General features: G+C 31.2%; 1 protein-coding gene and 1 long non-coding RNA gene across 2 annotated transcripts; one reads left to right on the forward strand and one right to left on the reverse strand.

Moving 5' to 3' along the window:
- Positions 1–3,781: 3,781 nt before the first annotated feature.
- Positions 3,782–6,142, reverse strand: LOC131599104 (uncharacterized). Its single transcript, XR_009282558.1, has 6 exons — positions 5,706–6,142; positions 4,895–4,997; positions 4,688–4,813; positions 4,514–4,606; positions 4,309–4,426; positions 3,782–4,180 (listed from the first exon to the last, which is right to left on the reverse strand). It is a non-coding gene; the product is annotated as an uncharacterized LOC131599104 (long non-coding RNA).
- A 5,391-nt stretch (positions 6,143–11,533) lies between these two features.
- LOC131597131 (uncharacterized) lies at positions 11,534–14,070 on the forward strand. Its single transcript, XM_058869843.1, has 4 exons — positions 11,534–12,109; positions 12,225–13,124; positions 13,250–13,395; positions 13,542–14,070. The coding sequence occupies exons 1-4, from the start codon at positions 11,534–11,536 to the stop codon at positions 14,068–14,070; spliced, it is 2,151 nt and encodes a 716-aa protein (XP_058725826.1).
- Positions 14,071–15,248: the final 1,178 nt, after the last annotated feature.

Below are 15,248 nucleotides of genomic sequence, written 5' to 3' on the forward strand. Positions count from 1 at the left end.
TATATCTTTTTTGAATTCAACACCAAGCCTCCCCGTAGGAAATTAACCAATCAAAATTGAAATAAAAAAAAAACACATTAGCATCATCTTTCTTGAATCGAGTTCCTTTTATGTGCATTTCAAAATGGATTTAACAAGTTTCACATTCACCTAACAGCAATTTAAAACTTTTAAAAATTGATTATTTTAAACCAAGATACATAAGTAATTTAGAATTGTGTTCTATTGATAAATAAAGCATGTTTCTAGGATTGTGTTGGCCTGATTGATTATGAAACAATATCTAGTTAAGATGTAGAAAAATTATTTTCTATTGTTTATCTGTAGATCATGGATTTAAGATACGCAAAGTGATATCTAGTTAGTAAATGTGGGAATCCAATTGGAAGCCATCTATACTGTACAGAAAAGCATATAAAACCAAAACAAGTAACACTCAACACCCAGATATGTATGTAAGGATGCTAAACAAGTAAGTTAATTCACCTGCGACAACACATGCACTACCCTACCAATACTATTGCATTCAAAACAGTATGAACAAAAGAGTATTTGTACCACACAAAAAAATTGAAAACTCAAAATGGTCTAATCATGTAAATGGAAATCAGGGATAGTTAAATAAAATAAAAACAAAGTAACAAAGTGACAATTATTTGTGGTTCATTTGTGTGTCTTGTAATGATTGCAACTTTTTTAATTTTACACTCGAAGAAGTTGTCTCTAATAAATAAGACGAAAGGAAGTTTAAAGAGGGTGTCCTTTGGCGTCAGATAGAACCAAGTCTCTCAAAAATTTGGGACATTGAGATTTCGAATACTTGGATTAGATTCAAATATTTGACATGTACTTTTTTATGAATTAGTGGAAATTATCTATACCGTAGTTTGGTTTTCACTTATTATTTTACTAGATATCACACACTAATTCATAGAAAATGCTAACATAATATATTATGTTTGTGGTGGTGGATTAATATTTAAGGTCTCACTCAAATACCTACCTATGATAGTGGGATGCACAATACCTCCAATTTGTGGAGTGTCATAGACAAAGGTATGTGCTGTGTTAGGTAAAATTAGGGTGATTTTGTGTCTTTCTCTCATCTTCACATGAATCTTTTCTTTTTTTTTCACTTTATCTATCATCAAAAGTATGAAGTTTCAAAATCAGGACATTGGACACCATGGTGCAAGTTGTTGTACAATAACCTTTTCTAGCATTGGGCAGCAACTCAGGACATGTTTCACATGTTAATTGGTGGAGAACGGAGTCAAAAAAATTTGGTTTCAATCAAGAGCTTGAAAGCAACGAGAATCTTCCCAGAAAGCACAAACGCACATATATTTTTTAGCATTATCCCTTTAAATCCGGGTTTTTACAACAAGGAAGGAAACATATAAACATTGTCCAAGACAGGTGATATTGACATAACTCTATTTTTGTTATATTTTTCTTTTGGCTCTTTCAAAAAAAAACTCTATTTTCGTTAGTTTCATCATTTTAAACATTGCTTGCTTATATGACAGCGGTAAGCCCTTGATTTCTTTCATTAATTTATGACCAATTTAAACATTGTTTATATAACTATTGTTTAGCCTCAGTTTCAAATATGATTAATAAACTCATAATAAATTTATCTTTGTAATATTATCCGAGTATCTTTTTACTATAATCCATCAGTTATGAATTGCTTCTGGAATTACTATTTTATGACTATGTTACTTTTGTACTATCAGTCAACTACTATTTTTAGTAATTAATTATAATAAAAGAGTAACTATTTTTTAATTAATAATATTAATGACTTTTAAATTGATAATGAAATAGTGGGATTATAGATTTAGTTTTTATTAATTAATTATAATAAAAGATAAACTATTTTTTAATTAATAATATTAATGACTTTTAAATTGATAATGAAGTAGTGGGATTATAGATTTTCTTTTAATTAATAAAATTATAATAAAAGAGTTTTGACGGGAAAGTTTTTATAGAGAAGTTGTAGGATTATATATATTAATGACTTTTAAATTGATAACGAAGTAGTGGGATTATAGATTTGTTTGTAATTAATTAATTAATTATAATAAAAGAGTCTTGGCCGGAAAGTTTTTATAGAGAAGTTGTAGGATATATATATATATATATATATATATATATATATATATATATATATATATATATATATATATATATATAATTTATGTTTTTACCAAATTAGTTAATATAAAAAATTAAATATTGAACAAAATATTTAATATTAACGGAAACATGAAGTTACTTATAAAAAAATGTAATATTAACGCGAACATGAAATTATTGATTAAAATATTTACTATTAATGGGAACATGAAGTTATTGAACAAAATATTGAATATACTAATCAAAATATTTAATATTAATGAGAACATGAAGTTACTGGTCAAAATGTTGAATATTAACACGAAAATGAAGTTTATGATCAAAATATTAAATATTAACGAGAGCACGAAGTTTACTGATCAAAATAATAAATATTAACGGGAACACCGACCTATTGACAAAATGAAGTTTATGATCAAAATATTAAATATTAACGAGAGCACGAAGTTTACTGATCAAAATAATAAATATTATCGGGAACACCGACTTATTGACAAAATATTGAATATTAACGAGAACACGAAGTTGCTGATAATGTTTTTGAATATTAACAGAAACATTAAGTTATTGGTCAATTTTTTTTAATATTAACGGGAACATGAAGATATTGATCGAAATAATAAATATTAAAGAGAAGACGGAGATACAAATTAAAATAATGAATACTAACGGGTACATGAAACTACTGATCAAAATATTAAAACATTAACGGGAACAAATTTGGAATATTATTCAATCTAAAACAATATAAACTTTATTTTCTTAATTACTTTTTATTTTTAATATTCAATTTTTTTAATAGTAGTATTTTTATAATTTTTTTCATTTTAACTTAAATTTAATCTTTTAATAATAATTTTTATTTTCCTCGATCCAAATGCGGGTAAAAGACGGGTACCCGTGCGAACGCACGGGAATCACACTAGTTGAACTCACAAAGACACACGCTCCATCCAATTTAACCATTTAATTCCGAATCCCATACTTTTCATCACAAACCGTAGATAATTCCAGCTTACACAATCATATGCTTTCTCGTAATTCACTTCAGAAATAGACAGCTTCTTTCTTCCCCGTTGGCAAAATCCAGCAACTCGTTGACAACCAAAACTCTATCCAGAATATTCTTATTTTTGATGAAGGTTGATTGTTTCTTCAAAATTAAGCGGTCGATCAGTTGTTTAGAACCTTATGATAAAAAACATGTGATATTGACATAACTATTTTTTTAGTAGTTTCAACATTTTAAAGATTGCTTGCTTATGTGACAGTTGTAAGCCCTTGATTTCTTTCATTAATCTATAACCAATTTAAACATTGTTTATATGACTATTGTTCAGCCTCAGCTTCAAATATGATTAATAAACTGATAATAAATTTATCTTTGTAATATTAATCTAAGTAATTTTTTACTATAATCCAGTTATGAATTGCTTCTATAATTACTATTTTATGACTATGTTACTTTTGTACTATCAGCCAAGGTTGGTTTGAAGAGAGAGAAAGAACATGAATAAATGGCTTAGATGAAGGCAGGATGGGCAGCAGCAGAGAAGACACAGGAGAGGTTCTAAATCCATCAGCCAACTACAATTTTTAGTAGGGTATATTTATAAAAAATACCAGTCAATACACATTTCATTAAAATCACATCAAATGTATTCAAAATAAAAAATAATGTTACATAATTGTACTTTTTGCTTAAATAATGTTATATAATTGTATTTTTTTCTTAATATCTTTTTTGAATAATGGAATGGGGTCTCTTTCAAAGTGGTTTTCCTTCCAAAAATGTCATCCACATCACAAATGTTCTCTCTGGTGGAAAAGCTTCGGCTGAATATAACTCGCGCCTTTTATTGTCGTAAATGTTAGAATATTCCCAAGTATTGGAAGTGGTTTTCCGTCCAAAAATGTCTTCCACATCACAAATGTTCTCTCCGGTGGAAAAGCATCGGCTAAATATGACCTGGGCCTTTTATTGTCGCAAATGTTAGAATATTCCCGTATACTTGGGTCCATCCCGCCACCTTGACTAGTAAATATCAAAATAAGTTATTTTTACATGTATGAGTGGAAGAAAAGATAAAAATTGATAATCAGGATTTTAGATTGTGGATACATATTCACATGTCAAACATATACTAATATTTTCATATTTACCTGCACTCCTTGAAACCAAGATTCATGCGGCCTTGTGATTTCCACTCCATTTTTTTTGGCCATTTCCTCTATCAAGAACTCTGTCCCAATAAATGGAATTACAGAATATTGATCACCACTACAAGAGAAAATAAACAGCTTTAAATAAATATTAAATATTGATAATAAAAATATGAAGGAAAAAAATTTGGTATTAAAGTATTACCTAAATGCTAGAACCCTTACACCAGCCTTGACAAGGGTCTCTAGAATAAAGATGGTGGAAATCAGCTGACTTTGGGAATTATATAGGAAAAACCTATTAGATAATAAAATTAGTATCACTAAACATTTTTTTTAACTAATACACTCATCACATTTAGTAAATTAAATAACTTACAGACTGCAAGGTGACCAACTTTTGATCCCTACAAGCACGGCATGAAAAGCTTTTTGTATTTTTTTTCTTGTTCATGTAGGCAATTGTTGCATCTCTTATGCATACAAAAGTCTTCTCACCCGTTTGCTAAATAAAAAATTAAGGCATAAGAGGGATTATTTATGTGACATAACAATGTAAAGTTTTGATTGGATGAAATGTATATACCTTTAGGTATTCTTGATTTTCAGGATTTTAACCTGACTTTTTGTGGGTTTGAAAGACTCATGCTCCAACCAAATGCCCCTGCTCCAACTAGAGAATCCAAGTCCTGTAAAATTAAATAGCCGTGGTAAAATTAAATGAAAACTAATAAATTATAAATTACTCAATATAGTTATGAGAATGGGTTGGTCTGGTTGCCACTATAATCTATAAACGTTTCTGATATTATTTTCTTCTCAGTTTGTTTTTATGTTTTAGTTTAAAGTTTTGTTAATCAAAGCAATAGAAACAAGCCTATAACCCACAAAATTGAAAATTGAAAAAAATGGCAAAAATAAAACAGGCATACAAATTATGAAATTAAATGCTCTTTCAGAGAATCAAAGAAGAGATAACAGGCATATAAAACAGAAACAATACAACATCTATATTTCATGGTACTTAGCAATAAATCAGAATATCAACAAAATCAGACTAACTAAGCCTATATATGTTTGGTACCGAAGTGAAACACCGCTACCGTGCGTTCAAAGTAGTTTTCACCGTGAGTTTGAAAAGCTAGAGCCAAAGTTTCCAAACATAGGCTAATTCTTTCAGTTTTGGAAAGTATACATATCAATCAACAGCAGTCAGATTATCAAAATCAGGCATATGAATTGCAAAGGTAAAATCTATACATATGCTAAATATTGAACTCACACAGGTTGAAACTCATTAACCGCATAAAATCATATCAGAAGAAACTACTCTAATGAAAGCAACAATAAATCCATAAAACTGGACTCGCATTGAATAACGACAAAGTAAAGCTCACCGACAAGCCACAACGACAAATACTAAGCACAGCAAGACTCGTCCAATGGTGACCGCCACCACGGTGAACACTCTCGTCAACCTCCGGCGTCGTTGAAACCATCTCAGACCGCAACAACCCAGTCAAAACACCAGTGCCATCACTCTGCAAACCAGAAATAACAGCCTTAGCCATTGTAATACCCCTAAGCGGATCTCTTCTCTTAACCACCTTCATACTCAAATCACGTTCAAAAGAGTAATTGTTAAATTTTTGTTAAATGGCATATCATCACGTTCTCTCCTCTCTTCACAAATCTCATCAAAATATTCCAATATCTTCTTTTTCTTTACAATCCATGTGCACTCTAATTCTTACATCAAAAGTGGCATTATATGTGCATATATATACACTCTTCATGTGCACTCATTCCTAGCTATAGAGTTAAAGCATTTGTAGGACAACATTTTCACATGTATTATATGATCAAATCATTGCTTCTTTAATTTCCACTAACGTCACTATTTTACCTTTTCCTTATTCATGAATTACTCATCGATGTACGACCAAGTCACCAAACACAATATAGTTTTCATATTATTTAAGATTGTCTCATAATACATCGATGTACAATCAAACATAATATAGCTTTCATATTATTTAAGATTGTCTCATAACTTTTAATAATAATATAATATTAACAAAATCTAATTTTAATTTATTTAAAATAATATAGATGAAATTAAAAATATTTATTTAAATTCTATAAAATATTATTCATTATAAGATTTTGAAAGAAGACTCGAGGGATATTCATTTTTCAAGGGAAAACACCAAATATAAAAAAGTGTCAAAGCACTATCAAAACTATACCCCACGTACCATCCATTCACCCTACTTTAATAATTTTGATGCGTTTTATGTTTTCTTAAAAAACAAGAATCTATAGGGATCCAAATTGACTGTGTCTACTACTTTCTATTCTCTATTGTCAGTCAATTAATAATTGCAAGCATCTTTTGGTATCAACTATCTATCTTTACTTTTATTGTTTCTATGGTTTACATTTCCGCTAAAAATGAATAGCTACATTAATTAATACCAATAGTAATTAAAGAAGAGTGAAATGTAAAATATATAGAAGAACTTAATTCCTTCCTTGCTTTTAGTTTTTCAAATTTTTGGTAGGAATGTATTAGAGAGGCCAAGTTTCAAGAAACTCCATAACAATAATATTTTAAGAACTTTTTAACTTAAACGCATCTATGGGAGTTGTTTTTTTTTTTTTTTTAAAAATGGCTAAATCTATTAACAAATTTAAGATGCTATGCTAGTTGTTTTTTTCCGTATAAAAGAAATATTTGATTATCCAAAGGTGTGCAAAAGTATTTTTAAATTGTTTTATGCAAGTTTATTATTTATTTTTATTTAATTAGTCTCTGAATAATATATTTTAATATTCATTTTATTTCTTGAACTCTCGTTTTACAAATAGAAGAAAAAACTAGATTATTACAGTATTATTTTTATTTAAGGAGCACTACAATTTGAACTTAAAAAAGAACAACGAGAAAAGATTTTCATTATCATTATTTTTATTGAAAGAGTACTACAATTTGGCCTTATAAAATAACAAAGAGAGGACATAGAAAATGAATAGTTTTGATATTTTGAGAGAGACAGATGATAGAGGAGAATAAAGTGAAAATAAAGTTTGAAACAAATGGAAGAGAGAATTAACATGGCATGGTATAAATGTTGTCAAGTTGTAATTGGTTGAAATTGTTTGTTGTCTACTTCTTATTGGTTTATATTTTGAGAGTTAGGTGATGGTTATTCTTCACATTCACATGCATTTGAAGAAATTCTTGAACTATACACTACTCGTACTTGTTTCTCATGCATTTGGTTTGGAGAATTTTTTTTATTATTTAAATATTATTCAAATATTTGACTTGATTGGTTAGTGTTATTATATTTTTACCCATAATAACCACGTAGAATATAATTTAGTTTTAAAAAAGAAAAAATGGGTCATGCACTGACAGTGTAAAATATTTTTACACTGTCAACTAATCACCACCGTGCATCCAATTAAAACATTATTTTATTTTAAAAAAACTTTAATGACATGGCACATTCATGACTCCCTATTGGATGACAATGTAAAATAGTTTTACACTGTCAGTGCACTACCTTTTAACTCTTTAAAAAATAGTTATATTATAATATTTTAGATATATTTTTAAAGAAACTCTTTCAAATACTTTTTTACAACATTTTTATTTAATAATATGTCAATCTTAATTTTTGATCATTTATTTTTAACTTAAAATGTTAGTTTAAATTTATTTAATATATGTGAAATTTATTAATAATAAATTTTAAAAAAATGAAACTTATAGTCAAAAGAAGATAAAAAATATAATATTGTGAAGTTAATTTTTTTCTTGTAAAAATTTAAATACGTTTACTATTAAGTTCAAAAAGATGATATTTCAGAATTAAAGTCAATTATAATTTAGAAATATTGAAAATAATTAAATATAATTTTTTATCTAATTACAATTTTATTAATAAAAATATATAAACCAAAAGAAATGATTAATAAATAAAATTGCTATGAGATTTCATAACAATAATGTTTTAAGAATTTTTGTTAAGTAAAACGCATCTTAGATCAATAATAAATTTAAGACGCAATAGGAGCCATATTTTTTTTATTATGGAAAATATGACTTTATTTGCGAGTTTGAAGGGGGGGAGGGGAGAATTTTTTTTATTATGGAAAATATGACTTTATTTGCAAGTTTAGGGGGGGGGGGGGGAGGGGAGAATTTTAAAAAATATGAAGAATTGAGTGAAAAGAATAGAGAGGTTTGGGTTGAGAGAGTTCTGGAAGGTTAATTTTATTCATAACACCAAAAATTTCCTAATTTGGAGGAATTTCAAATTTGTATTGAATGAGGATTTTGGAAGATTAACATAAATTTTTTAAATATCTTTTATATTATTATAGTATTCTAAAAATTAAAAATATAATAATGATAGACATTATTTTATCATTCTATACAAAATCATTTTTAAAAAAAAAAAACATTTTCGAAAGCTTTTCCCTTCCTTCATCTCCAAACTCACAAACAGAGTTTATATAGCTCTAATGCTTACTGAATAATCAAACTACTATTGCATTTTTAATATTTTAAGAGTAGATTTTATAAAAAATAGGCAATATTTATAGTCCCACTTTTTTTCTTTAGTTTAATACAATCTATTAATAAAATGGCTAAATAATAAATAGAATAGATAAAAAGCAATCAAAATAGAAATAAATTTAAAACACAAGACGTGTCTAACAATTATCAATATACATAAAAATCAACTTAAAAAACACCACCACCACCATAATAAAAACAAACAAACCAAAAAAATAAGAAAAAACATTCTAAATATTCGAACTGTGCGACTGTGAATAGTGTTAGAATGACCTCCAACTGAGGAAAAATAAAATTCCCCTACGCTAAATTAAGGAATGATTGAAATGAATATCTATAACATTCATGATAAACTAAGCTTCTTAATTTTAGATTTTTCCGTTGTACAACAATTAAAAATTTATTCTGTCAAAAAAAAAAACAATTAAAAATTTATGAATCACTTTTCTCTTATTGCTACCTTAAATTAATAAATTAATACTTACAACAAACCAATTTATAATATGTTTTTTTTAGACTTTTTTCATATTAATATTATAACAAAAAATGTATAAGTATAAAAAAATATTTTTTTGCGCCTCATTTAATTAATTAAATTATTTTCTCTTAATACTATAAATTTTTTTGCTCCAAACTAATTTAATAATATTATAAATTTTATTACCATATTAATTTAATAACATTATTTAGAAAATTTCCTCAAATTAATTTAATAAAAAACAAATAATATAATGGTTTATAAGAAAAAATACTATATATTTTCTTAAACATATTAAAAAACAATGAGAACAATATAATAAAGTTAATTATATGTTTTAATCATTTAATATTGACATTTTTAAATAAGATATTAAAGAAGTCTTTGAAGTGTAGTCATACACAAAAAATCTTTATCACTAATCAATTAATTAAATTTAATTTAAAAAAGAATAATTATAATATAAAAACTTGAATCTATTTAAACAAGTCATACACATGCACTATAATTTTTTTACACGATAACTTTTTATGTAATGTTTTATGAGTTCATCTCTAAACCTGTTGGGACATTTGTGTGCATGGATCATGAAACTATGGAGAGGAAGAGGATGGATGTAGCAAGGTTCCTTATTCGCTCAAAATGTTCCTTGGTCCTCAATGAAAGTATTAATATTGGAGTGAATGATAATGCATATAATATCAAATTGGTTGAGGACATGCATGTTCCTAGGAGGATTGTTGTACCAAAAGAATGGCATGATGGAATTTTGCGTGAAGGTTCGTCGGAGTCAGAGGTAGGAGACTGGGAGGAAAGTGACGGAGACGTTGGGGAGAAGCATTTCGGTGATGTCAGAAGCGGGGTAGATGAAAAGGAGATATCACTTCATAGCCCAAGGGCTACTATAGCTATGGGGGTTAGAGGGGAAGGAGAAACTCAGTATGTTTTGGAGGAAAGCACTCAATCTTTGACGGAAAAAGTTGGTGAGTCAGGGGAATTTTCAGAGAAATAATAGGGATTCTAGGAGAAAGTCTACCCTCTCTGCGTCAATTGTTGCGACAAAAGTTAATGATGATGGAGAGGGAGCATTAAATGTGGAGGAACTTGATAGGTCATGTCAAGAAGAGAGAGAGGAGGCTTGCAAAAGTCAGCGTCACGTGGTATCAATAACCATTGGAAATTGTGTATTGGGCCTGGTGGATAAGGAAGGTTTTGATGTTGGTCAGGATCAGGTAGGGTCGGATCCAATTTCATCGTTTGGGCCTGGGAGTCAAAGAAAGCCCAAGAAAATTAAACAAGTGAACTAGATTTATGAGAACTTAAAGATCCCCTTTGCTCCTTCTTATTTTTTTGGCTCTTCTCCATTCACAAGAAAATCATATCCGTCATTCCCTAAATGTGTCACCGGCGAGAGATGAGATTCATGGATCGCATTCAGGAGGATCGGGAGATTCTCTTCTTTGTGGAGAATCCATTACAGACTCAGGGGTGGAACAGGGGAAAAAGCGTATCTGGAAATCTATTCAAGGGGTACCAACCAAGGTGTGGAAATCTATCAAAGAGTTAGGGGTTGAGGGGGAAGAGGATGATGAAGTGTTTGAAGGGATCGTGCGTGACATTGAAGCAAGAGAACGAGCATGTTTTGAAGCGGGGAAGGCGAAGATCAGTGGTGTCCAATGAATTTTGGAACTTTCAACATAAGAGGGGGTGGTAATTTGGTAAAGAGAAAGAGGGTCTGTAAGATTTTGTCAAAGGCGAAGGTTGACTTATGCTTCATTCAAGAAACAAAGATAAAAAGGATGGAGGAGAATATTATTAAGAGTTTGTGGGGAGTGGAGGAGTGTGAATGGTCGGCGCTGGATTCTGAAGGACAATCAGGGGGTGTAGTTACGATTTGGAGAAAAGGAGTCATCAATTCTGAATTTAGTTTCAAAGCTAAAGGATTCCTGGGAGTTAAAGCTTCTTGGAGAGGTACTAACTGTTATTTTATTAATGTATATTCCCCCTGTGGTATTGTTGATAAGAGAAGTCTGTGGAGTCAATTGTTGGAATGGAAACATAAACTGCCAAGAGGAGAATGGATAATAGGAGGAGATTTTAATGCAATAAAGGTAGGGGATGAGAGAATTGGGAGGGTGTCGGCCAATTGAGTTGAAATGGAGAAGTTTTCAAACTTTATAGAAATGCTTGAGGTGGTGGATCTACCGGTGTTAGGGAACAAATTCACACGGATAAATTGCAGCGGTAAAGCGAAGAGCATAATTGATAGAATCTTGCTTTCGGAAGGGATTATCAATCTGTGGAAGATCGTGGCTCAGGTGACGGGGAACATAGACATCTCAGACCATAGGCCTGTGTGGGTGAAAGCTAGATATGTGGACTGGGGACCGAAACCATTCAGAGTGTTTAACTGTTGGTATGATCATCCGGAATTTGTAGAGTTTGTGAAGCAGGAATGGAATTCGAAGCACGTTCAAGGGAGCGGTGCATTTGTTCTAAAAGAAAAGCTGAAACATCTTAGGGATAGATTGAGATGGTGGAATCAAAGAGTATTTGGGTGGCTGGATGTGAAGATAAAGGATGATGTAGACGAATTAAATGCAATAGAAGAGGAAAACATGTTCATTTCAACTCAGTTGAACCAATATGTGTGCGAGAAAAGGAGACAAGTTCAGCACAGTATATGGAAAAATCTCCACTACAAAGAGAGTATGCTGAAACACAAGGAAAGGGTGAGATGGATAAAAGAAGGAGATAATAATTCAAAATATTTTCACTCTATGTTGAAGACAAGAAATAGAAGGAATATGTTAGTTTCTATCCAAACACCACAGGGTGTTGTGGAAGGAGATAAAAAGTGAGGTGAAGAGGCATTATGAAGGGAGATTCAAGAGGCTGGTTAGACCAAGACCGAAATTGCAAGGGCTGGAGTTTAATAGGCTCTCAAGGGAAGATATAGCACTATTATCGGAGGAATTCTCAAGGGAGGAAATTAAAGAGACTGAGTTCAATTGCGAAGGGGACAGAAGTCCAGGGCCAGACGGTTTTAATGTTGCTTTCATCAAAAAATGCTGGGACGTGGTGGGGAAAGATATAGCGAGGTGTGTTCAAGACTTCCATAGAAAAGCTTCTCTTCCAAGGGCATTAGCAGCTTCGTTCATTGCTCTAATTCCCAAATTTGATCATCCTCAAGGATTAGAGGAATATATACCTATCTGTTTGATTGGTAGCATATACAAAATAATATCCAAGCTCCTAGAAGCAAGATTAGGGAAAGTCATTGGCAAGTTGACATCAAAGTCTCAAACAACTTTCTTACAAGGTCGTCAGATCTTAGATGGTGTGTTAGTTACCAATGAGATTGTAGATTTGGCAAACAGATCAAAGAAGAGCTGTCTGTTGTTTAAAGTAGATTTCGCCCAAGCCTATGATTGTGTCGATTGGATGTTTTTAAAGGAGATGCTATTAAAGATGGGGTTCGGACACCGATGGATTAAATGGATGGATGCGGGAGTGTTTAATAGTAATATGTCAATCTTGGTGAACGAGAGTCCGTCAAGAGAATTTCAAGCTCAAAGGGGACTACGGCAAGGTGACCCGTTGTCACCATTTCTTTTCACTATTGTGTCTGAAGGACTTACAGGACTGGTGAGACAGGCTATTAGAGGAGGAGTGTATAGTGGCTTCAAGATAAGTGAAGATGTGTCGTATGGCAATTCGCAGACGATACAGTGTTGGTGGGGGATGGTTCATGGAGAAAAGTGTGGGAAATCATGATCATGTTGCGGGCACTTGAGATGGTATCGGGGCTAAGAGTAAACATGTGGAAAAGTAAGCTTTATGGTGTAAATATTGATCAATCCTTTCTACAGGGAGCAAGTCAATTTCTTTGTTGTAAAATTGATAGCATACCGTTTATGTTTCTAGGGATAACGGTTGGTGGTAATCCGAGAAGATTAAGTTTCTGGAATCCGATTTTTGATAATATGAGGGCTAAGTTGTCTCCTTGGATTGGAAGGTTGCTTTCAATAGGTGGAAGAGTGACACTCATCAACTCTGTGATAACAAATATTCCTGTTTACCATATGTCCTTCTTCAAAATGCCAGCAAAGGTGTTAGATACAATTGTAAAGCTGCAGCGCAATTTTCTATGGCATAATGCAGGGCAAAAAAAGGTGTTGATTGGATAAGTTGGAGCACAGTTTGTATGAGGAAAGAAGATGGATGGTTAGGTGTAAAAGACATGGAAAAATTCAACAAGGCTTCGTTAACTAAGTGGCTATGGAGGTTCTTGAAGGAAGAGGGAGCAATATGGCAAGGGATTCTAGAGGAAAGGTATAGTCTTTTATATAAAAGATTATTATTTAAGAAACTAAGTGGTAGGCACTCCTTAGAATCAATATGGTGGAGAGACTTGATGAATATTGGTGATAGCAGTAGCGCTGTAGGATTCACTCGAAATATTTCAATTCGTATTGGCGATGGAAGCAAGGTGCCGTTTTGGAGCAGAAGATGGTTGGGTAGAAATGCATTGAGCTGTGAGTTTCCTAATCTGTTTCAGGTTCTGGATTGTGAAGTCAAAAGTGTGAAGGAAATGGGTGAGTGGGTGAACAATCAGTGGAAGTGGCGGATTGTGGAGTGTGAATCAAATCTGACCCAGGCAGAGTTAGAAGAATGGGGGGAGTTGAGATAGCTTCTATTGGATGTAGCACCTAAGTGGAGGTAGAAGGATTTATTTGTTTGGCCATTAAATGGATCGGGGGTGTTCAATGTAAAAGACTATTATGGGAGCATGGTTTTGGAACAAACAAATATGGAAGAGGAGCCTGCGACCAAAAAAGCTTGGTCAATAGTGTGGAAGTCATGGATGTCGTCGAAGGTCAAATTTTTTGCTTGGAGATTGTTCAAAGATAGATTGGAAACAGAGCTTGTAAAGAGAGGCATTATAGAAAACAACGATGCATCATTTTGTGTATTTGGCTGCCAATGTCAGGAAAATATTCATCATTTGTCGCAATGGTGTAGTAGACTTAGAGGAAATTGTCCACAATGTGAAAATGTTTACATGGTGGTGGTTAGCAATTGGTAACAAACAAAAGATTTACTGTAATTTTTATGAATGGAGCCATTGTCCTCTAGATTATTTGTAGGTTTTAGGAGTTTACATGTCTGCTAGTTAGATCGGTCTGTATTTGTCTGTAACCGTTTGAGAATTTTTGATTCTCTGCACAGGTTGCATCTATTTATATACAAATCTCATTGATTATCAAAAAAAAAAGCATCTCAAAATTCTAATTGTATTTTTTTCAATGATATTTTTAGATGAAATGTATAGATTCTTCTATTATACAATAATAAAATTTCTCGTGCACGGATTTTCTATTAATTCTTAATAAAATTATATTTTGTAATGATATATTTTAGTCAAGCACCAAACAGTTACAATTAAAACAATTGTTTTAATTGCGTTATACCAATAGACGATTACTTTGAAGATATGAAAAATTAAGTAAATTTCAAATGTTATTGTAAAAACAATTATAAAAAATCATTATTATTGATTGTAAGAGAATTATTAGTAAGTATCAAAGAAACATGTTAAGAGAATTATTAGTTAGTATCAAAAAATTATTTGATCACTTGGGATTTGAATAAGAACTATAGACTTGACAATAAAATACAACCTTTATTGAAGAGTAATTCAATATTCAGAAGTTGTTGTTAATCAGAAGAAGATGCTTCTGATGTTCTGATGTGGGCTGATCTTCTGATGGTTACTCAGAAGATGTTGTTGACCAGAAAAGATTATGACGTTGGAACTTCTGAAGGCAGAGCTTCTGAAGGCGATCCAACTTCTAAAGGTGGTAGTTT

This window comes from Vicia villosa, linkage group LG4, assembly GCF_029867415.1.
Source record: "Vicia villosa cultivar HV-30 ecotype Madison, WI linkage group LG4, Vvil1.0, whole genome shotgun sequence".
Classification (NCBI taxonomy): domain Eukaryota; kingdom Viridiplantae; phylum Streptophyta; class Magnoliopsida; order Fabales; family Fabaceae; genus Vicia; species Vicia villosa.

What these genes read in the sequence shown, in the direction of transcription:
- LOC131597131 (XM_058869843.1), top strand. Translation starts at nt 11,534, where the DNA reads ATGGAGAAGTTTTCAAACTTTATAGAAATGCTTGAGGTGGTGGATCTA. An exon ending in TACAGTGTTGGTGGGGGATG is followed by an intron (nt 13,125 to 13,249) that starts GTTCATGGAGAA and finishes TCCTTTCTACAG; the next exon opens with GGAGCAAGTCAATTTCTTTG. An exon ending in TTGTCTCCTTGGATTGGAAG is followed by an intron (nt 13,396 to 13,541) that starts GTTGCTTTCAAT and finishes GGCATAATGCAG; the next exon opens with GGCAAAAAAAGGTGTTGATT.